The sequence below is a fragment of the Hippocampus zosterae genome, chromosome 14, assembly GCF_025434085.1.
Source record: "Hippocampus zosterae strain Florida chromosome 14, ASM2543408v3, whole genome shotgun sequence".
Lineage (NCBI taxonomy): Eukaryota > Metazoa > Chordata > Actinopteri > Syngnathiformes > Syngnathidae > Hippocampus > Hippocampus zosterae.
The window spans coordinates 2,594,100-2,616,894 of record NC_067464.1 but is presented as its reverse complement, the minus strand read 5'-3'; the positions used below and the strand labels follow the sequence as shown (position 1 = coordinate 2,616,894).

The following is a 22,795-nucleotide window of genomic DNA, read 5'->3' as shown; positions in this document are numbered from 1 at the left end:
GGGGGTGCTGGAGCCTATCCCAGCTGTTTTCGGGCAGTAGGCGGGGGACACCCTGAATCGGTTGCCAGCCAATCGCAGGGCACACAGAAACAAACAACCATTCGCACTCACACTCACACCTAGGGACAATTTAGAGTGTTCAATCAGCCTGCCATGCATATTTTTGGAATGTGGGAGGAAACCGGAGCACCCGGAGAAAACCCACGCAGGCCCGGGGAGAACATGCAAACTCCACACAGGGAGGCCGGAGCTGGAATCGAACCCGGTACCTCTGCACTGTGAAGCCGACGTGCTAACCACTGGACTACCGGGCCGTTTCTGTTTTCATTCAGCTACTAATTGAGACACTAACGGTGTGCTTTCTCTTCTGTTTTCTTCTTTCCCTTAGCGCCGCCTTGCCTTTTCTTCCGCCGAATCCTCGGTGTCATCGTCCCTGCCCCGGGAGACGGGAGACTTGAGAAAACGAGAGTGACGGCAGACATCCAGACGCAACACAAACTGGGCGAGAGAGCGAGAGGGAGAAAAAGGGCAGCGGGCCATCTGTGCTCGGTCCCCTGCTATTCTGCAGCTGCGTCAGAGTCGGCAAGTACTTCTCAGCCGCCTTGGCAAGAGGAGATATAAAGGATTTCTTCCAGCGTTTCATCGCACAAGGGAACGAGCCAAGTACTGAGCCATGCCGAAGCCTTGCCGGCAGTGGATGAGGCCCGTGGGGGCTACTTCTGTGGAGGGAAGGCCGATCGCCCAGTTGGATGTTCCCTTTGTCGCCGTCCTGCCTGGATGTCATTAGTGGATAACGAGCTGCCGCGAGAGAGGAAGTGGAGGAGAGCAACCCCGTGGAGCCAGGAGGAAGAACCTTGCAGCTGTTGTTAAGAGGCCCTGAGATCTTGCGTCTCTCCCTTGCGACGGGACTTTCTGAAGTATTCCGTGCAAAATCTGTGAAATTTTGACAAGACGTTTCATTTTTTTCCTGGAAGATGATACGACTTTGATTTTCGGTATGATCTATGCCCTGACGGATTAGTTTGGTGACATCGGTCACCATGGCAGCCGCCTACCGTCTGGTGGTGAGCAGTGTGAGCTGCTACAACAGCGCGGTGGTAGACCGGCGCACCCACTCGCACGCCGTGCACTATTGTTCGGGACCGTGTAGAGCGTTCTCCCAGGGGCTGGAATGTTCTGTGGCCCATCACGGCACCTGCTCCGAGCTGCTGGCCGCACCGGACTCGCCCTACCCAGATCCGAATGGCCTGTCCGGCGGACACTCCAGGTGCATGATTCCTCACCACGGTAAAACGAATGGCATCATCGACACGGGTTATAACGGCGCTGCTCTGGAGAGGGCGGGGAGCAATGGCAATTTGTTTATTGGGGAAGAGAGTAACGTGTGGCGGGGAAAGAAGATCCCCACCGGCGGAGGATCAACGGGGAACCTGAGCTGCGGTACCTACGGTAGCCTCAAAGACATCACCGAAGAGGCCATCAATCTGGCCAGCGGGAAGCTCAAAGAGTTTTCCTTCGACAAGCTTCGCCTCTCCTCCTCCAGCCATGTCACCTTCCGGAAAGGCCGCAAGGTCCGTCCCGACTCGTTCAGCCGTCGCTCCACCGATCTGGAGATTATCTACGGCCATTTTAGCTCCAACGTCTCGGGTAACGGCACGAGCAGCAGCAGCACCGCCGCCGTCCCCAACGACGAGAACGCGCCGCCGCTTTTTGAGACGAAACAGAAGGGCAGTTTCAGCTCCTCGTCGGTCGTTACGAAAGTAAACGGTTCTAGCGGCAGCGGGTCACTGGACCAAAGTATGAACACTCTGGCCTCCCTTTATCGCAACACTCTAGGGGACGAGAACCTGATTGCTCGTCTGCTGGAGAAAACTTGGGGAGAGGCAGCCGCCGCCGGGGGTGCCGGAGGGGAGGACATCCGCGCCTGCCTGGACATCCTGCTCAAATGCTCGGAAGACCTGAAGAAATGCACCGACATTATCAAGCAGTGCATCCGACGCAAGGGCGGCGGAGGACCGCAGGACGGAGGGGCCAGTCCCGACAGCGTGTACCGGGCCTTGATGACCAGACTGAGCATGTATCTAAAGAGACTACCTCTGGAACTGGAAGGGCTCGGAAACGGCGGCCAGGGTGGACAGGGCACGACCGGGAGTGGCCACGGTGATCTGATGGAACTGGTCAACAGTCTCCACTCGCTCCAACAAACGCCCTTTTCACCGATATTTGGCAGTGAGCAGCCTCCTCGTTACGAGGACGTGGTGCAGTCGCCTCCCAACCCAAAGACGACTCCTAATTCGGCGTCATCCACCCCTCACCGATCCGTCCAGAGCGCCCCATCCAAAGCCCTCGCCAATGGACTGCAGCATTTGCAACCTCCACCGTCCGTCACGCATCGCAATCTATCTCCCGTTCCTGTTACCAGTTCCCCTTCCAATCGGTCTCCGACAAACTCTCCGTCCCGGCTTCGAGTCTCCCCAAGCCCTCCGTATAGCCACGCCCCTTCAGGGTCCCCCATGGAGGCGCTGTACATTGAGGAGGAAGATGTAGACACGGGGAAGATGTCTGAACAGATCACTCAAAATACTATCCAGAACAAAGACGTATCAAGTCGATCTGTGCATATATCTCAACCGGACTCTACCGGCATTGTCTTCAACTCGACGAGACCTTCCCCCAACGCTCTAGCGCACAGGAACGATGACATTGACAAACTGCTCATGGATCTGGAGAATCTGTCTCAGAGTATGAGCAACCACAGAAAGAGTGAGCCTCCACTTCCGGTCAAGACCCGCAAGCGAGGTGGCAGCGGTCTGGGGATTGTGTCCACCGAAGCGCAAACTCAACCCAAAATGTCCCAGTTCCAAGTCACAACCCCTGCGAGCCACCTAGCCGTGAACGGCACCGGTTCCAAAGCCCCTCAGGGAGAAAAACGCAACGCTGGAGCCGGTGAGGAGCAGGAAGACGGCGCGTTGCTGTTGCGAATCTTGGAGAGCATTGAGAGTTTTGCCCAGGAGCTGGTGGACTCGGGGGCAGGAAGCGCTGGGAGCTCTGAGAGGAACAGTGGGAAGGAACGGGAGGTTATGAAACTCCTTCAAGGCACCCTGGCCTCCACCGGTAGGCCCGACACCCCCGTTGTGAGTTCGACTGGACAAAATGCACCGGCAACCTGTCCGACGGAAACCGTTCCGCCAGTAACTGTTCCGGCCATACCGCCAAAGCTCTCTGCCCGAACACCTTCGGCGACAGCGGCTCTCCCGCAAAAAACTGCAGCCGAAGAAGTATGCACGGTTGCATCGGCGCTTCTGCCTCCACCCGAGGCTGCCTCCGCATCTCCCGCGACGCCGGAAGCGAAAGACGGCCTTTCCGAAGCCCCTCCGATCCATCCCCAAACCACCTCCGCAACCGTCGGCTTGCATTCCCTTGCCCATCCTGCCCAGCCGGGGAATGACGCTGCCCCCAAAGTGCCGCCCGCCAGGTCCAGTCCACCTGTGGTATTGGGGAAAGATCTGGCTGTTACCATCAGGGACATTCCGGTTCCGAGAGACACGGGTTCTACCCTGCTCATCCAGCAGACTCCTGAAGTGATCAGGGTAAGCCCCATTTCTTTGTTTTCCTTCTTGGTTTGCCGTCTCTATCCGTTATAACGTACGGGGGAAAAGACAGCTATATCTTCAAGGGAAAGTTGGATGTATTTTTGGGAAAAAAATGTTATATATTTTTATTTTTATCTTATATAAGGTTATATATTTTTGAAGAAAAAGGCATAATTTTAAATTTAAATTTTGTATCATTTTTTGGGGGGGAAAAAATATATTTTTATTGAGAACAAAAATAATTACATGCCCATAATTAAAAATGATTTTCATTGAATGTGAGCTGCAATTGCGTAGCACGGGCATGCAAATGTCTGCAAATAGGATCTTTGCAACGGTGCCGCTATTCTTCATTTGCCTGATAAACATGTCAAGTTGAAAAAGCCTGCAGGGCTTGTTTTTATTCTTTGCGTATTTTTATTCAATTTTTTTTGTGATGGCTAAGGCACAACAGGATCGTTGACTGTAATTGATAGCTTGTGATTAATACCGGTCATAAACGGCCGTGCAGCCCGTCTGCGCTTTGGTTCACTCAACAGAAAGAGTATGAGGGGGGTGCCTTGGTTGCGGGGGGGGGGGGGGGGGGGGGGTGAAGCCCTCCTATTTATTTGTTTAGTTTAAAAAAAACAAACCTGGTCACCGCACTGTGCCGCCTCATGTCCTGTTGATTTGAAAAGCGCCTATTTTTTGAGGTTGCCATGGATACCGAGAGCCAGAACTCAGTACCTGAGCACGTCATTAGAGAAAACCGATTCCTTTCCCATTCTGATCAGAAGCGAACCTGTTCCAGGACCTCTCGGCTTGGGGATTTTACTTGTGAAACAATTGTCGAAATACTGAAAATGGGCTCTTCGAATAGTTTTTTTTTGAACATATACAATTGGAAAAGCTTGTTTCAATCCTAAAATATTGATTTAATAATGTCAACTATGTCATGTCAAATGGATCTATTGATAATGTAAATCCTCAAGCTGATGCTACCTCACACTTTGGAATCGATTGTCCTTTGAGCGTGACTGTGACTGAGCAGAGACCAGTCCAGGGTGCGTCCCGTGTCCCTCGTTCACCTCCAGTCAAGGAGTCAGCCTGCAATCAGCCAACACTTCATCGCCGCCATTGGCCCGCGCTCTACCAGTATTTTGGGCACGTTGAGTAACCCTTGTTGCCGTGCGGGGGTTGGGGTGGGGTGGGGGGGTGACCCAATAGGACGGTTTTGATGGAGGGTGCGGCAGCTTCGCGGGCAGTTGTCTGTTGGCACCACCGATAGTGTTAACTGTGTGCTTAGCCCCCCCAACCCCCAGTGGGTGGATGCCGGGGGGTGGGGGGGGGCACCTAAATCTGTCACCGCCACCACCCCCCGCGTACTATGGCATCCCGCTAACAGACTCGCTGTCGCCTCAGTGTAAATGGACCTGCGCTTGTGTGAATGTGCAGGGGGGGGGGGGGGGTCCCAGTCAACCCCCCCCCCTCTTTTGTTACCATGCATGTTGTCGTATACTGTTCTCGTTAAAATTAAAAACACGCATTTGAGTTTTTCTGTGCATATAGTTTCTCCACTCTGGTTAGATCATTGCTTTTCGATTTGAAAAATAGTTTTCCCGGCTGAGCCGAATTGATGTGAAATGACTTGAGGAAGTCGTTGCGCATTCTTAACCCTCGTAGTGCACCGCTTGCGATAAATGTAAAATGATGTCTTTGAATCAAAGGCAAAGGCATTCGGAAAAACACGAGAGAGCTGAAACTTACGGAGGGGTTCTAAAATGGCCTAAATTTCATGACGTCACCGGCTGATAATTCTCAGGCATTGCAGCAATAATAAAAAAAACGTTTTGATACCTCAATCTTCACAATTTACATATTTTGCACCATAGAGACCCATTATAATTCATATTTTTGAATGCATCGTAAACCTAATGTGTATACATGCATTTCACGCCATTTTTACGTCAATCGCTTTGTTTTTACGTCAATCGCATTGTTGCGCCATTTAGTCGCGTACGTCAGCTGATGTCGCCGTGCCCTCGGGCTCGCATTGCAAACGTCACATCTCACCTGCTTTCCGGGTATCTTCCGGTCACGTGACGTTCGCAATCCGAACCCGAAGGCACTTTGGTGTCCTTGTATCCGTGAATATCCACGTAATTTGTAGCATTTAAGCATCCGATTTCTCCTTCGTACCGCGACGCGATCAAGCAAAGCTGCGCTACTGGATGTCACCGCCAGATTTTAATGAAGAGCATCCCTGACACCCAAGAGCAACTGTGGGAATTAATATTAATATTCCATCTCGGCCCCGCTCGAACATTAAAGTGTCTGTCGAGCCGCAAACAAAGCTCAGACGGAATGCTGTGTGCACTTAATAGGCACACTTTTTAACCGCACGGGACTAGAGCCTGCCGCCGTGTCGTGGTCCTCACTTAGCGCTGAGCTCCACCTGTCAAATGGCAGACGCACGGTACGTAAAATTCGAGGCGGCCTCGTCGGCCGGCCCATCTCGGCGGGAGGTCGTCGAAATCTGCGTCGCTATGTGCCCGCGTTTCACATTCGTGCTTTATAGGAGGGAATCGAAGAAGAGGGCTTTTAACAGCGTAGTGGTTCACATAGCTGATTTAAGTGCGGCCCCGTTGGCTGTTACCCCGAATTGGATAAGCGTACTGGGAAATGGATGCACGGAGGGCGTATATCCGGATTCGAGATCGGATATATAGTGGCGCCTGTGCGTTTCAACGCAGGCAAAACGGGATGTAAGATTAGCTCCGGCCTCAGCTGACAGTCTGATGGCTTCAATTCCAGTTTCGGCCTCCCCGTGTGGAGTTTGCATGTTCTCTCCGCGGCAGGCGCGGGTTTTCTCCGGGTGCTCCGGTTTCCTCCCACATTCCAAAAACATGCACGGCAGGCTGATTGAACACTCCAAATTGGCCCCAGGTGTGAATGTGAGCATGGATGGTCGTTCGTCTCTGTGTGCCCTGCGATTGGCTGGCAAACCGGTTCAGGGTGTCCCCCCCCCACCCCCCCGCCTACTGCCCGAAGACGGCTGGGATAGGCTCCAGCACCCCCCGCGCGCAAGCATTTGATAGGATAAAGCGGATCAGAAAATGGATGGATGGATATAAATGAAGAATTATTTATTTGATTTGATATTTGTTTTAGACAGCCAACCACCAGGGGGCGAACTCATGTTTAAACCTTCATTAAGCTGCCAAAATAACAAGCAAAGGCGCACTTGCTTGTCATTTAGGGCAGCTTACTGTTTAGCTAACATCGTGAATAATTATAAAACTTGTGATTAAAATATCGATCGAAATAATTGCGATTATCGTTTTGACCATAACTGCGTAAAAAAATGTTTGAATATTTGTTACTCAGCAAATGATAAAATAAATACATTCAAAACACACTTGATCACGCTGTGGCTAATCAATAATAAGAAATACCAAATATGTATGAGTGATAGGACGCCGAAAGACATTTGACGATTTTCCAGCTTCTCTTTTTTTCCGTCCTGTCCGTTTTATCCTGCCAGTCAACTGTTGACAGCTCCCAGAGACGCCCGCTGCGTTTTGGCACAACGGATTTCTTGGGAAGGGGATGAAAGGGGAGCTTAGGAAAAGTATGCAGATGCGAAGGTAATAACTGTCTGTCAGAGAGAACACGAGGAGAGGATTTGCACAAAAACACTTTAAACACGCGGAGGGACAAGTTGAGGGTGGTGGGGAGGCGAGGATATTAATGGGTGGGGTCGACGCAGATTCCGTGGGGGGAGGGGGGGTGCGGGGGGCTTTCCAGCATTATACGGTTGTTGACTCTGCTTCGCTGGAGAATGACATCACTCCTCCTACAGGAAATAAGATCACAGCAGGAACGCGTGCCAAGTGGGGGAAGACGCTTGTTTAGACTTCATGCGCAAGTAAAGGTCCAAGAAAAGTGCTTAAATGGGGGGAAAAGCCCGTTTCAATCTATTTATATATAGATGAAAAAAAAATAATAAAATTAAATACCCACAAGGACAAAAGAAACTTGACCTCCTGCGTCTTTTCCAATATGGGTCACACTATCCAAAGTGGAGGTGAAACACTTGGCAAGTGAACGCTGCGCTCATATTGGGAGCCGTTAAGCCGCTGACATCATCGCCCGGACCGCCGCTCCCACTGCGGCCCGGGACGTCCTCCAAACGGCTGTTCCCACTTTAGCGTCAAATTTATTTTTTTTTTTTCTTTAAAGCGAGTCACCTTTTCGTCTGGAAGCTTTTAACTCGGCTGGAGGCTGTGTTGTCACCATGGCAACCGGCAAAACATGTTTTGGAGCATCAGAGGTCGGGGGGTGAGGCTATACGGGACTCCCCCACTCCAAAGTGATGGGAGGATGGTGGGACTCCCTCCGAAGAGCACGCGGGGAGGTTGTTTTGGGGGAGAGGGGTGGTGCTCAATAATATTTTACTATCCCCCCGCCCCCACAATGAAGAAGCACCACAGGCAAGGTTGTTTGCATTCGGCTGTCCTTTTTCCACCGTGTTACAGCCCGTCTTGCTTGCGACTCACTCGTCAGTGAAATCGCAAGCCGTATTCATGTATACTAAACACTAACATAAAAACAAGAAAGACTCAAATAAAATATATTTTTTTAAAAACTAGTTACAAATAGCACAGGTGGCACGTGGGCCCCCTCTAGTGGTATGCCATAGGAGCACTGAATTAAATGTTCAAAGCGTCCACATGGTGGTTTCAACTTTTTTTTTTTTTTTTTGCTAATCCAGTGCAGCACATTTACCAAGCACAGTTCTGTCGTATTTAACTTTGTGGTTGAATGCAACAGAAATGTAATTAGCATTGAATAATTCCTCTTTCTTTTTTTTTCAAACATTTCTTTATGTTTCTTCACTTTTAACTTGACTTTTGTGTCCAAATTTTTTTTAATTGAATCCTTATCCAGGTACTTAAAATTTTCCAGTATTTAAGCACAGTGGCAATGTTCAAACTGTGTATATAATTTTTTTTGCAATGTATTTTATAGTTGGTCATGACGGCGCTGCTTTTTAGGTGGTGCTGGATAAAAAATAAGAAAACTAACATAGAAACCACTGTCATAAGCAGCGCAGAACTGTTTCTTTTTTCAGTCAGAATTTGTTATATTTAGTCATCAATATTATTTTTCAAACAAGTGTAATAATATTCATCATTTGCATTCTTTGATGCACTTTTTTTTTCATGTCCTTAGTCTTTTGAAATTGAAATGGAAAACTTCAAAACATGGCCAGACTTTGTCAGGGCCACCGGTAAGGTTTCTCGAAGGATCTGCTGCCCTCTAGTGTGGTTTTCAAAGATTGCGGGTTTGGTCTTTTGCGCCGTCGAGTGGAAGTTCATGAATAACAAACCACCAGCTAAAAAAAAAAAAAAACACCCAAACTGGCTAATTATTATTTTTTTAAATCATTCGCTCCCTAAAACAATCCATCTAATATGTAGACAGTTTGGGTAAATCTTCATGAAATCGGATAAAATACTTCAGGTGAAGTACATTGATCTCTTTTCCTGGCTTTAGGGTTAACTCACTTCCATTAAACCTTAATATAGCAACTGAGAAAATGAAGCTTTACCCCCCCCCCCAACCCCCCCTGTGATGGCCAAGTGTGTGGTTGTTGAGAGAAAATAAGCTCAGTTTGGATTGTTTGGAAAACAACCGACTGATGTTAATGTGATCCAATGTCAGACTTGTATATGTGCTGTATTTAAATACGTTTTTTTACTTACATTTTTGGGGGGGGGGGGGGGGGGGGGTTGGACAATGTATGTCCGCACGTGTTGTCGTCACATTGTCACCATTCTCACACGTCAATCACTCGGATTCAAGCTTTTGAAGTCGGAAGCTCGGTCATGTGACTCAAACGATAGCCGCTAGGCTACATTTGGACTATACACGCGATTAGCTTCTTCCTTACGGCTAATATTTCGCAGAGCTCCCAAGTATAGGTTGCACTGCGTGAAAGAAACAATCCCCTAGATTTGGAATGATGGCTTTTGAGGGCTTATTAAAGCGTTCAAATCGAGACTTTAATACAGGATGTGGAAAATCTTTGCCTTGGTGACTCGCAGGCAACAAGCGCAACAAATCTCTTTGATGACTTTAGCATTTCCTGAGCGCGTTTCCGATCCATTTGCGCAAACGTCTGAAGAAACTATCAGTCTGTCCTCCATCTCCCCAATGGGCCGTCCAGCTCTGCTCTGTCTGGCTCTCTCGAAAAGTCAAACGTAACCTGTATGATGTCATTATATATATATTATGAAGTCAAGATGGCGCCAGAGTAGGCGCCATTTTGTTTGTTGTTATTACGTCGTGTGGAGCTGATGTGGACTTTTTTCAGCATTTTTTTGGGCCACGACATTCATCAAGGACGAGACATGGGTATACCAGCACTGTTTTTGACCGGGAGGAATGTCGGCGCCATTTGACTGTCGTTGCCGGTGACAGTCCCGGGGGCGCATGTGTCTTGACTGAGCGTACCGTGCCTGGACTCTGCCTAGCACCCCAAGCAGAAATAAACATGCAATGGAGATGCGATGTGTATGTGGATCATTTTGCAAACAGCCGCTGGCAAGAGTTGCTCCTAGCAGGTGTTTGAGGAAGTCGCTTTGTACACGCTATTCGTCGTTCCTGGGAAGTGGCGCGCACGCATTCACCGTCACAGTTGGCGCTGCGGGACAGCTGGAATCCCCCCTGGCCCCCTCTTCGAACCACTTATCTTCCCATCATGCCTTCATTGGACCGACTTGCCTGTTGCCGTAGCGCGGCGGGAAAAGGGGAAGCGCACCGCAAAAGGCACACCTGTCGTCTTTATTCCCCTCTCCTGGTTTACTTGTCCTTCTGTGACCCATGACCGGTTCACAAAACATGATTTCTGAATGGATTGTTTTCCCCCTTTTGTTTATAGTAAACAACAATGACATTATGCAACACCATAACAAAGGCAACTGCGTTTTTTTTTTTTCCCTCTCCCTACCCAGCGTTTTTCCCTTTCTGAATTCTGATTGTAATTTCCCCATTGCGGGACAAATAAAGGATATCTTAATCTTAATACAGTCCCGATGTTAACGCTTAAACAAGTGCGCGAATGGTAGGAGAAACACAAAAAACGGGGTTGGTTTGATGAAATTAGAAACTTACAGCCAATTTTTTTTTTTTAAATGTAACAAGGCACCACAAAACAAATCTAAAGGGCGTGAAATTATATAACTCACCAGAACGAAAGCAAAATCGAGAGCCACTAGCCTCAACTTGTGCAGAGCTAGCTTAGAGCATTGGACACTGGAACCTTTTCCTGTTATCAAGAAACTTTCCAAATATCTCTACTTTTTTTTTCCTTTTTTTGGGGGGGGGGACTCTTTTTGCTAGCTTGTGAGTTGACTGGTTTTATATTAGCGTTGCGCGAACGAGACAATAAGCCACTCCTCCCCGCGAATGTACGGACGCTATCACATTTCCGGTCTCGTTTGGCCAAATGTGTAGCATTGTTTTGTAGAATTTTCTCTCCGTGTACTTATTAAATAGCCTGCAATTTTGCGACCTTGGAAAAGTGTACTCGGATCACCCAAGCACTTAATTGTAGTCTTTTGCGATAACGTTAGCCGCTTAGCAATTAGCATGGCTTCTCGTCTTTCTCTCTGTTAACGCTTGGAACAAACGAGTCGACGTAACATCCTCTTTGCATGGCGCTCGTTTGTTGATCGTCACAAGATACAGTGATGAATGTTTCCTCTTTAGCACATCAGGAAAAGTGTGTTTGTGTGCGTGTCCTGGTGTGTGTGTGTGCGGAATCGGTATGTGACTTTGGCTTCAGTACAGAGTGGAGTTGATCCAAAGAATTCAGCAGGGGTGCGCACAGCCGAGTTATGAACAGGATATGGAAAAGTCACGAGCACATATGAAGTATTAAAAAAAACAAATAATAATAATAGAATGCTAACAAACAAAGACTGAATTTTTCGGGACAGCAAAAGCTGGATAGAGTTATTGCTTTGTAATTGTAGGTGCTGATTACGACCACTAGAGGGTGCCATAGTCCCCACTGACACCATTTGAGGAAAACGCAAAGGAAAAAAAAGGGGGAAAAAAAGGAGTTTATTTAGATTTTAGATTGCGAGAAGCTTTCTTCCCTTATGGAATGTGCAAACAGCTGCCTTGAAGACATTTGCAACAGTTTGGGCCAAACAACGGCCACTTTATTAGGTACTCCTGCCAAATCTCGTGGCATTTAAGTTCAAGAAACAACAACAAAAACGTGATATATATGCATTTAGAATTACTTTCTATCTATGACAGTTTTTGTAAATATTTCCAGGACAGTGTTGTATTTTCAAAAAATGTCTTTATAGTAAAAATATAAAAATGCTCATCATGATGAGTGAGGCACCAGGCCAACACAGGATATGTTAAAATTTCAGGACCAGGTGACAAACTTCCTGGAACTGTACCGAAGTGTCAATCGCTGATTCATCACGCCGTCCCAAAATTACCTCTTTGGAAATAGTTCCTCCTTGATTGTCCCGCCCACTCACAAGCAAGCGCCCTTTGCTGAATGTGTGTGTGTGTGGGGGGGTAAAACGCCACCCCCGCCCCTTCTCCGCCGGTAAACTGTGTAAATCAGTGTTGACCGACTCCGGTAAGGCTCATGTTTCTCAGTGCGCTTGGTTCCGAGCCCAGCTTGTGGAGCGGCAGGCTCTAGAGAGACTGCGTGAGCAGGAGGGGGGGGGGGTACACCGTAGGGTTTGCTAGCCCCCGGATAGTGGATCATGCTCGGCTGGTCTTCTTGCGCAGGAACCTTGCGTGCTGGATTAGTATCTGGAGGGGAAGGTTCTGGGCTACTTTCGGGATCTTTTTGCGGGATCTCGAACCGGACATTGGCAGGCGGGGGAGTTTTGGCGTACGGAGACCCCCAAACATGATGATCAAGGAGACGTCGTTGCGCCGGGACCCCGACCTTAGGGGGGAATTGGCCTTTCTGGCGCGGGGCTGCGACTTTGTCTTGCCATCGCGCTTCAAGAAAAGACTCAAATCTTTTCAGCAGCAACAGCAGCAGCAGCAGCAGGTCAGTTGGTGCAAGCGGCGGCTATTAGCGCGCCGCAAGGTTAGCAGCACGGAAATCAAATCACGCGAATCAATCAAATATGTTGTATTCGTATTGCTTTTCTCACAGCGGACATGCCGGGAATGACAAAAGTATTCTGAGGCAGATACCAGCAGGGTATTAATAGACGGGAGGTGCAGAAATAGAGTGATAGAATGAATGCAGAGGATAAGTAGGGGGAGTTACTGGATGGGGGGGGGGGGGTCAGTGACAGCTGTCAGGCTCAATACAGGCACTGTGCAAAATGGCCAGCGCATGCTAACAACTTCCTGTGTTGTTGTTTTGGGGGTATGAAGCGGAGAAGTAAAGTTTCCACGGCTGGACAATTCATAAAAATGGAATTTGGATTTGACCAAAGTACCCTGAATGCACCGTGATACTTTGATTGTGCATCCATTAAATTGCGTAATGACACCCCAGTTGGAGTTGACTAAAACTAATCACGTGACGATAATCCTAACAATAAATGAATATTCATTCATTCATTCATCTTCCGAGCCGCTTGATCCTCACTAGGGTCGCGGGGGGTGCTGGAGCCTATCCCAGCCGTCTCCGGGCAGTAAGCGGGGGACACCCTGAATCGGTTGCCAGCCAATCGCAGGGCACACAATTTAGAGCGTCCAATCAGCCTGGTATGCATATTTTTGGAATGTGGGAGGAAACCGGAGCACCCGGAGAAAACCCACGCCGGCCCGGGGAGAACATGCAAACTCCACACAGGGAGGCCGGAGCCGGAATCGAACCCGGTACCTCTGCACTGTGAAGCCGACGTGCTAACCACTGGACTACCGGGCTGCCATCTTGGGAATTATTCATTCATTCATTCATTCATTCATTCATTCATCTTCCGAACCGCTTGATCCCCACTAGGGTCGCGGGGGGTGCTGGAGCCCATCCCAGCCGTCTCCGGGCAGTAGGCGGGGGACACCCTGAATCGGTTGCCAGCCAATCGCAGGGCACACAGAAACGAAAAACCATTCGCACTCACACTCACACCTTGGGACAATTTAGAGTGTTCAATCAGCCTGCCACGCATGTTTTTTGAATGTGGGAGGAAACCGGGGCACCCGGAGAAAACCCACGCAGGCCCGGGGAGAACATGCAAACTCCACACAGGGAGGCCGGAGCTGGAATCGAACCCGGTACCTCTGCACTGTGAAGCCGACGTGCTAAACACAGGACACATCAGCGGTTGCAATTTCTCACCACATCATCCTCCGCGTTTCACTTCAGGTCCAGTCCAAAGCGGAGAAGAAACCCGGCACGCCACCACCGGCGCCAGCTCAGGCGTCCGCCGTCTCGCACGCGCCCTCGCGCCGCTCGCCCAGCCCACCCCCAGCAGCTCCGGTGATCATCATCCCGTCTCCTCCACCTCCTCCTGCCATCAACATTCCCAGGTTCTACTACCCATGCGGGCTACCTGCCGCGGGCCAGCCAGCCAACCACGACGCGGCCATCGCCGCCATCGAAGCAGCCTTTGCTGAATTTGAGGACGAGAAGGCCGATATTTACGAGATGAGCAAGGTGGCTAAGGTAACAGATTTGTATGATTAAAAAGAAAAATGGAGCCCAAGATGAATCAACAAAGCATTTTTAATCGGTTACATTGCAAAAATGTTTTTCTTTGCAGATGTGCGAGTGTCCGCTGTACTGGAAGGCGGCCATGTTCTACGGGGCCGGCGGCGAAAGAACGGGATTCGTCTCGGTTCACTCCTTTGTCGCCACCTGGAGGAAGTAGGTTGCATTTGCCGTCGGATCTGGATTGATTGTCCGAAAAATGTTTTTTAAAAAAAACGCTTGGGCGCTCCTGCAGGTTGCTGCGTGGTTGCCACGACGACGCCTCGCGGTTTATTCACCTGCTCGCCAAACCTGGCTGTCAATACCTGGAGCAGGAGGACTTCATTCCTCTTCTGCAGGTCTGCGTTTCTTTGTTACATTTCATTTCGTACATTGGCATTTTTGACAAAATGTCATTGAGTGTATCCATTTTTATTTTTATTTTTTACATTTATATCTTCGTTACAAAGCTTTACATTGTTGCAATATGACTTCATCAGATGTCGTTTTCTTTTGTTCATATTTGATCCTTTTTTTTAAATTTTACTATTTTACATATATTTAGATTTTTACAATTTAAAATTATTTTTTATTTTTTATTTATATTTTATTATTTTATGGCTAATATATAATTTTTTTAATGATTATTTTGGTGGCTTTTTTATATACATTTTATTGTATACATTTTAATTTATCATATGCATTATATTTGACCCGGTCTTGACATTAAAACGTATTTTTGTGTAATTAATTTTAGTTGATTGTCTGTTTAGTTCTACCAAAAGAATCTCTCGAATAGGTTTTTGATGACATAATCAAATATGTGAAATCCATCCATGTGCTCATTTAGTCCAGTAACAACAAAAAACTATTTGTCCTGTTTTGTTTTAGGACATCGTGGACACGCATCCCGGACTCACATTTCTGAAGGATGCACCCGAGTTTCATTCCCGCTATATCACAACGGTAATTTAAAAAAAACAACACTCTTTATAGATTATATGTCAAAAACTGCAACATAACATCACGTGTGTGCGGGGTGCAAATGCAGCTTTGAAATCCATCATGGAAACTGATGGCTAGCACAGCCTTGTATGCACCCCCCCCACCCCCAACGCAATGTCCTCTGTGGCCCTTTCCATGCCCATATTAGGAAACTTCCTTCCATGGAGTCCAGCTCACCGGTTTTATTTTGCTGTCCGTGACACATTAGCCGCATGCTACAGGAACCAGGAAGTGGCTCGGCGTCACATTTTTGCGTGCACTTTTTCAAATGCATTTACTATCGTGCACATTTTGTTTTTCTCCAAATCAAAAAATAATTTCAAATAAAGATAATTTTTAAAAAATGTAGATTTTTTTTTTTAACACAGGTACCCTGAAATGAAAAATAAAAGAAACAGACATAATCGTCCTTTGGCAACTGTCCCGGCAGGTCATCCAGCGGATCTTCTACGTGGTGAACCGCTCGTGGACAGGCCGCGTTTCCATGACGGAGCTGCGGCGCAGCAACTTCCTGCAGACGCTGGCGCTGCTGGAAGAGGAAGACGACATCAACCAGATCACCGACTACTTCTCCTACGAGCACTTCTACGTCATCTACTGCAAGTTCTGGGAGCTGGACAGCGACCACGACCTCTACATCGACCACAAGGACCTGGCCCGATACAACGACCACGGTGAGGGCGCCAGACGATTTCAACCGGAAAAATGGCGGCGCGTCACAGCTTCTGTTTTGAAACGTTTGTTAGCTGCCCAGGAGAGGCGTTAAGGAACATTTTAAGATGATGATGTCGTGAGTAAACTAAAATTGTACATTATTCTCTCAAGGCTTTAGCTAATTTGATTTTCCAGATGTTTTGCCCAATGGGTTTTTTTCATGACTTTTTATTCTATTTGTATAATCAGATTCTTTTACAAAAGAAAATATATTTAAAAATATTTTATATGTATATATTTTATGATTTCTATATTTTCCCCATTTTCCGTGATTTTATTTTCCTGACTTTCGGGGGCAAAAATGAGCTTTATTTTCCAGAAAAAAATAAATAAAATAAAATAAAATAAATAAATAAATAAATAAAAATTTCTACTTTTTTCACGACATAATTTTTCGGACTTTTTGCACAATTTCTCGTAATGGATTCATGACTTTTTCTTTGACTCCTTTTTTCCTTTTTTTTTTTTTTTTAACAAATGTAAGTTTCCCGATTTTTTTTTCTTTTAAAAAAAACATTAATGATTTTATGTGTGAAAGTTTTTGCTCAAATTTGACCTGACCTGTTACGTTTTTTTTCACAACGTAATTTTTCTGACTTTTTTTACACAATTTCTCATAATGGATTCATGACTTTTTCTTTGACTCCTTTTTTTTTTAACAAATGTAAGTTTCCCGATTTTTTTTTTCTTTAAAAAAAACATTGATGATTTTATGTGTGAAAGTTTTTGCTCAAATTTGACCCGACCTGTTACGTTTCTCCTCCCTGACCATTCTTAACCATCATCCAATTGATTTAACCATCTGCGCCATGACTTCAGCCCAGCCAGACCCCAGACCTATGTCCTATGTGATTTTCTATTGGCGAGGCCTAATTAGTCACGCATATCCAACTCAGCAGTAACAAAATGGCCGCCTTTGTTTACATGCGACATCTTCCCCTGTCCTCCCTTTAGCGTCCTCCAACCGAATCATCGAGAGGTTGTTCTCGGGCGCCGTGACGCGGTAAGCTTAGCTCAACGCGCAAATGGACGCCAGCGAGCCCGATCGCAATGTTCCGTTTTCTAAAACCGCCCGTGTGATTGGTCGCTAGGGGCAACGCCGTGCAGAGGGAAGGTCGCATGAGCTACGCTGAGTTTGTCTGGTTTCTCATCTCTGAAGAAGACAAAAAAAATCCCACCAGGTGAGAAATCAAACCCCGGTGCGGATGCAGCAAAGTCACCCGAAAGCTATAATTTGCCCTCTCGCTGTTTTCAACCACCAGCATCGAGTACTGGTTCCGCTGCATGGACGTAGACGGCGACGGCGTCCTGTCCATGTTCGAGTTGGAGTACTTCTACGAAGAGCAATGCGAGCGCATGGAACGAATGGGCATCGAACCGCTGCCCTTCCAAGACTTGCTGTGCCAAATGCTCGATTTGGTCAAACCCGAGAGCCCGGGTAGATATCGGCAAAGACGCATTTCCTTAGCCGCACCCGCTTCACGTGACACACAACATTTGTTTTTTGTTTTTTTTTCCTCTCAGGCAAAATGACGCTGGGTGACCTGAAGCGATGTCGCATGGCGCACATCTTCTTCGACACCTTCTTCAACCTGGAGAAATATTTGGACCACGAACAGCGAGACCCCTTTGCCGTGCACAAGGTGGGCACAAAGCACGGACGGGGACTCAAGTGTGCTGAAAATGTCTCGCAAATCGGACATGAAATGACAAAAAAAAAAAAAAGCCTCTCCCCGCGTGCCCGAGAAAAAGTAGCGGTTAGAAGGCTTTCAATGCTTTGACTGCACAGTGGCAGATGAGAAAACCTTTATTTGTCTCGCAGTGGAGAAATTCCCAATTTAAAGCAGCAAAATTATGAAAGGGAGAAAGACAAAAAATATATATAAATATAAATATTTGCCAGCATCATCATCCCGCTGGAAATTTACAACTAACTGGGGGATGCAAACCTTAATGAGTGTCATTCATGAATGCTAACATTTACATTTATTATTTTATTTTTTTTGTCAATGATAAGTAGACCCCCCAAAAAAGTCTCAGGAGGTCAACCATTTTGGTTCTAAGTGCCCATCTTAGCTTGGTGGCATACTTCGGATGCTTTCATAAATACAGAATCTTAACTTTGACTTGGCAACTTGAACTTGGTGTATCACGCCACATCTATCATGAGTGGACCCACAAAAAAAAAATAGCCGTGTCCCACAAGATACAAGAAGTCGGCCATTTTGGTTCTAAGTGCCCATCTTAGCTTGGTGGCACACTTCGGATGCTTTCAAAAATACAGAATCTTAACTTTGACTTGGCAACTTGAACTTGGTGTATCACGCCACATCTATCACGAGTGGACCCACCAAAAAAAAATAGCTGTGTACCACAAGACACAAAAAGTCGGCCATTTTAGTTCAAAGTGCCCATCTTAGCTTGGTGGCACACTTCGGATGCTTTCAAAAATACAGAATCTTAACTTTGACTTGGCAACTTGAACTTGGTGTATCACGCCACATCTATCATGAGTGGACCCACAAAAAAATAGCCGTGTCCCACAAGATACAAGAAGTCGGCCATTTTAGTTCAAAGTGCCCATTTTGGCTTGAGGATGTTTGAAGCCCGTTTGACTCTGCAACACGAAAATTTGGATGAATGTCTATCAAGAGAAGACCCACAAAAAAAGTCTGAAGAACCCATCCCTGAAACGGGAAGTCAGCCATTTTGGTTCGAAGTGTCACACTAGACAGATGGACGCGGCGATTCAATCCAGCTCAGTAGTTACGGGACTGTCGATTCTCTCTTCCTCATTTTATTCTCGCGATGAATCATCCGCTCATTCTACATTCTCTTGTCAAAACTTGTGTGGCCCTTCTAGGACCTCGACGGTGATGGTCCCGAGCCGTCTGACTGGGATAAATATGCCTCGGAGGAATACGAGATACTGGTGGCGGAGGAGACTGCCAATGAGCAGATACACGAGGGGTACCAACAAGAATCTTCTTTTCCATTCAGTCAAAACGTTTGCTCGGCTCGCTAACGCGCTCAAATGTGATTGCAGATCTTTTGAGGAGGACTATGACGTGGATGATCTCCAGGCTCCGGCTGAGATTGGGAATAAGATCATCTCAGATCTGACAGCGTGAAGAAAGTGGATTGCCTTTTTCGAAATTGTTGGATGGATGCACAGTTGGAATGGACATCAAAAAGAATAAGGACATCCGTTTTATGATGAGGCCCCCTTATTTTTGGGGGGGGGGGGGGGTGAGGATAGACTCATGTTCACGTGTGGACTTGCATCTCACAACAAAGCGGATGAGTGAGAAATTGTTTGATAAGATCTTAAAGGAACACAGCACACTAAAAATAGCTCCACAGAAGAGGATTTTCATTTTGGGGCGGGTGGGCGGGGGGGGCGGGGGGGGGGGGTTCAAATGTTGGATCAAACTTTTTGACTATCTTGCGCAAAGACAATCACATCACATGGAAAAGAAACACACAGTTGACTCATTTTGAAATCAAAATTCCTGGAAGTTGGGCAAATTGCAATTTTTAAAAACTGTTTGAAAAAAAAGTTCGTAGCAGGGGAAGCTTTTAGATTTTTTTTTGGGGGGGGGGGTTCCGTCACTTTAAAAGATAGCAAACCATCTCGTCACAAAAATTATATATTTTAGTTTTTTACATTTTCACCCACCCAAAAAAATATTTAAAGTCTATACATGCTCTCTCTCTCTCTCTCCCTCTCTCACACACAGATGAGAAATCACCCGCTTGGCTTTTTCCTAACCGAACATGTCAAAAAAGAGCGCAAAAACCCCAAACAGGAGAATTTGTCAGCATCTACTTTCTATTGATAGAAACATAAAGTAAAACTTCTGCTATCTAGAAGAAGAGCATTTAAATGTTCTGCCTGTCACTATCTGTTGCTGGCATTCGTTACTCAACAAAAACACATCATTCGTAGTACATAAATCAGAATTTCTGGACCAATTACGTGACATTGGAAAACGCTACTTAACATTTAGAAAAGCGCCCCCGTGTGGCCACTGCATGTTCTTACAAGCATCACCCCTCACAAACAAAAAAAAGTCCGTCAAATCCTTCCAGGTTGACCAGGCAGGCTATTCTTAGAGCTATGTTATGTGCGTGTCGAGTCACTTGCCATTCGTTGCTCCAAAAAAAAAAAAGTGACGAGCTTGTCGAGCTCTCTGGGAGAGTTGCCTTCTATTTGCCAGCCACTGCATTTCGCTGCATTTATAATAACACAAACGCACGTATAGGTCGTCTTGTTCTGTTCATGCGTCGCTATCTGATGATGTCATCAAGAATGAACCACTACGCGTCTGGCAAACATCGATGATACTGTGGTACCTCCCGACTGATTTTTTTTGGCATGTAAAAAAATAGTCATAGTCAAATATGGCCATCAGAAAAGTTTTAACGGTACATTTCAAGTGTCACTCGAGTGTAAAACGATGTTTTGTCAAACTTTGTTTCTTGATGTGAAAAGGATTTGGCTGTGAGACAGATTGCAGCTAGATAACATCTTGCAGCTAAAATTAGCGTTTTAGCACAAGTTTCGATTATTTTTGCGAAAGTTTTTGTATAAATGAATGTTTTTCAATTTTTTTGCATGGTTTTTCGATTTGGGGATTTCTTTTTGTCCTCTAAAGCAAAAATGATTCAGGTCAAGTAAAAAAATAAAATAATGCAATGCTGAAAGTTTTGCTCAAATTTTTGCATGAATATTTTTTGGGGTTTGTTTTGGGAGATTTTTCTAAATTCAATTTATTATTCAAAAAAAATGTAGAACTTCCAAGAGTTTTCCTCGTAATTTTTACAACTCCTGTGCGACTTTAGACTTGCATACGTTTGCTTTTTTTTTTTTCTTTAAAATTTTCCCTCGTTATTTTACATGACTTTGGAAACATTTTTCAATAGTGTATAACTAAATAAAAATGTTTCTATGGTTATGCGGTGTCTTTAGTGAGGTTTTGTTTTTTTTTCTTTTGTAATTTTGCAATATTCCAGAATATTTCAGCAAAAAATGTTTTTAAAAAAATCACTTTTTCAAAGCTTCATAGATTTTCCGTGAAAATATTACAAAGATGTAAACACTCATTTTGAATAGTTTTTTCTCTCGAAAATTAGCCCAAAACATGCTTTTTTTTCTCAACATTTTTGCACGATTTTAGAGATCCATTTACAAATTCTGTGGTTCCTCTGTCCACATAAGCATTTTTTTCACCGAAGATGCGGTTTCTTTTATATATTTTTTTGTTTTTGTTTGTCACCAAAGAAATACATTTCAACATTTTAATTTTTTTAAGCTCTTCTTTGCAACTACATTTTATGAGGTGCACCTGCATAGCCTTCATGGAGCTAACAGAAATATTAGACAGAGCTCTCGGTGTATTACGCAAACAGCTTTTAAAATATATATATATTTAAAATTGTGCAGGTGACCTGAAATCTGTGTCCAATGAGTATCAAGTACGTTAACTCTAGTTTCAATTTAACGTCCACAACTGTGTGTACATATGCCTTTTGCTACAGTTCCATTGCTCAACATGACACAATGCAGCTAATATAAAACAACAACAAAAAACTTATTGTTAGGTTGCAAAAAAAGAAAAAGGAATTGCCGTGTGATTGATTTGTTTAGAGAGAGTGTGTGTGTCCCTTTTTGTAGCTACATAGCCACTGTAAATGTGCCTGGCTGTGTCTTTTATTGAGCTGTATCAATATTATTATTATTATTATAGTAATAATAAGAGTAATGAGAAGCCATTGTAAATGGTTGGGGGATTTTTTTTAACATGCTTTTAATTGCAGTGCCACTGTGTGGCTCGGGTTCAATTGTGTTCGGTGTGTGCGTTTGTGTGTGTAACTGACAATCATTACGACTCCCAACACACAAACACAACATTGTCTTGGATGCCTGTCCATCCACGGTAGTGTAAAGCCATGCCGGGACTTTTATTTTGAAACTACTCTGAGAGGAAGTGAGTAGGTTGTTATTTTGGATGAGCTTCCTCTCTTCAGGTTTTGTGCAACAGGAATGTTTCTTGCCAACTTTTCTTTCTGCTCTATTCTGTTTCCCTGTTTATTTTGTAGCATCGGCTCTTTGGTCTGAAGCTTGAAACGTTCAAATAAAGGCGTTACCAAATGAAAGACTACTTTTCAAAATGTTGAATGAAAAGAAGCGGAGAAAAAAAGTAATGGCAGCAGAAGTTTTTTGAGATGTTTCTCGATTGCTGCAATTTGGGGTTAGGGGAGGGCAGCAGAATTTAAATATTTTTTTTGCGTGAAATCTTTGGTGTTATTTAGAATATTTTTAAAATATGTCTGCACTGTTCTATTTTTTTTAAAACAAAGACCATAATTTTTAAAACGCAAGAGATTTTTCTCATTTATTTCCATAATTTCACACTGCTATGGATTTTTTTTGATTGTTTTAAAATCGTATTTTTTTTTTTATAAAAGAACATCTGCTGACATTTTTTATATCTGTTTTTCATGACAAAATAGTTTACCATTTTTTAATTTTTGCCAAACTACAGATTGTTAAGTCAAGTTTTTGAAAATCGTTTTTTGTTTATTTTAAACGAATATTTGCGCAATATTTGTCAGTTCATTGGTTTTACTGAAATCCGGTAAACCAAACAAATTTAGATTTTGTGTGCGTGTGCGTGTACGTGCGCGTGTACGTGCGCGTGCGCGCGTGTGTGTTTGTTTGTGTGGGCGTGTGTGGTTGAGTCACTCCACACCAGCATCTCCGGCCGTTGCTGTGGCAAAGTCGCCCAAGCACCAGGACAGGAAG

General features: G+C 45.5%; 2 protein-coding genes and 1 long non-coding RNA gene across 3 annotated transcripts in view; 2 read left to right on the top strand and 1 right to left on the bottom strand.

The window, feature by feature from the left end:
* tnika (TRAF2 and NCK interacting kinase a) overlaps nt 1-22,795 on the top strand; it is a 284,569-nt gene that overhangs the window by 91,466 nt on the left and 170,308 nt on the right.
* The window catches only part of LOC127614344 (uncharacterized), a 232,305-nt gene that overhangs the window by 93,348 nt on the left and 116,162 nt on the right, over nt 1-22,795 (bottom strand). The window lies entirely within an intron of this gene.
* Nucleotides 991-21,609, top strand: LOC127614279 (serine/threonine-protein phosphatase 2A regulatory subunit B'' subunit alpha-like). 2 transcript variants are annotated; one of them, XM_052085510.1, is made up of 12 exons: nt 991-3,590; nt 13,945-14,244; nt 14,342-14,445; nt 14,525-14,627; nt 15,160-15,234; nt 15,704-15,947; nt 16,942-16,990; nt 17,079-17,168; nt 17,250-17,425; nt 17,512-17,630; nt 18,851-18,957; nt 19,034-21,609. In XM_052085510.1, the coding sequence occupies exons 1-12, from the start codon at nt 1,041-1,043 to the stop codon at nt 19,116-19,118; spliced, it is 4,002 nt and encodes a 1,333-aa protein (XP_051941470.1). In that variant the 5' UTR covers nt 991-1,040; the 3' UTR covers nt 19,119-21,609. The 2 variants fall into 2 exon arrangements, with proteins under 2 accessions (XP_051941470.1, XP_051941471.1); XM_052085511.1 differs by lacking the exon at nt 991-3,590 and adding an exon at nt 11,906-12,672.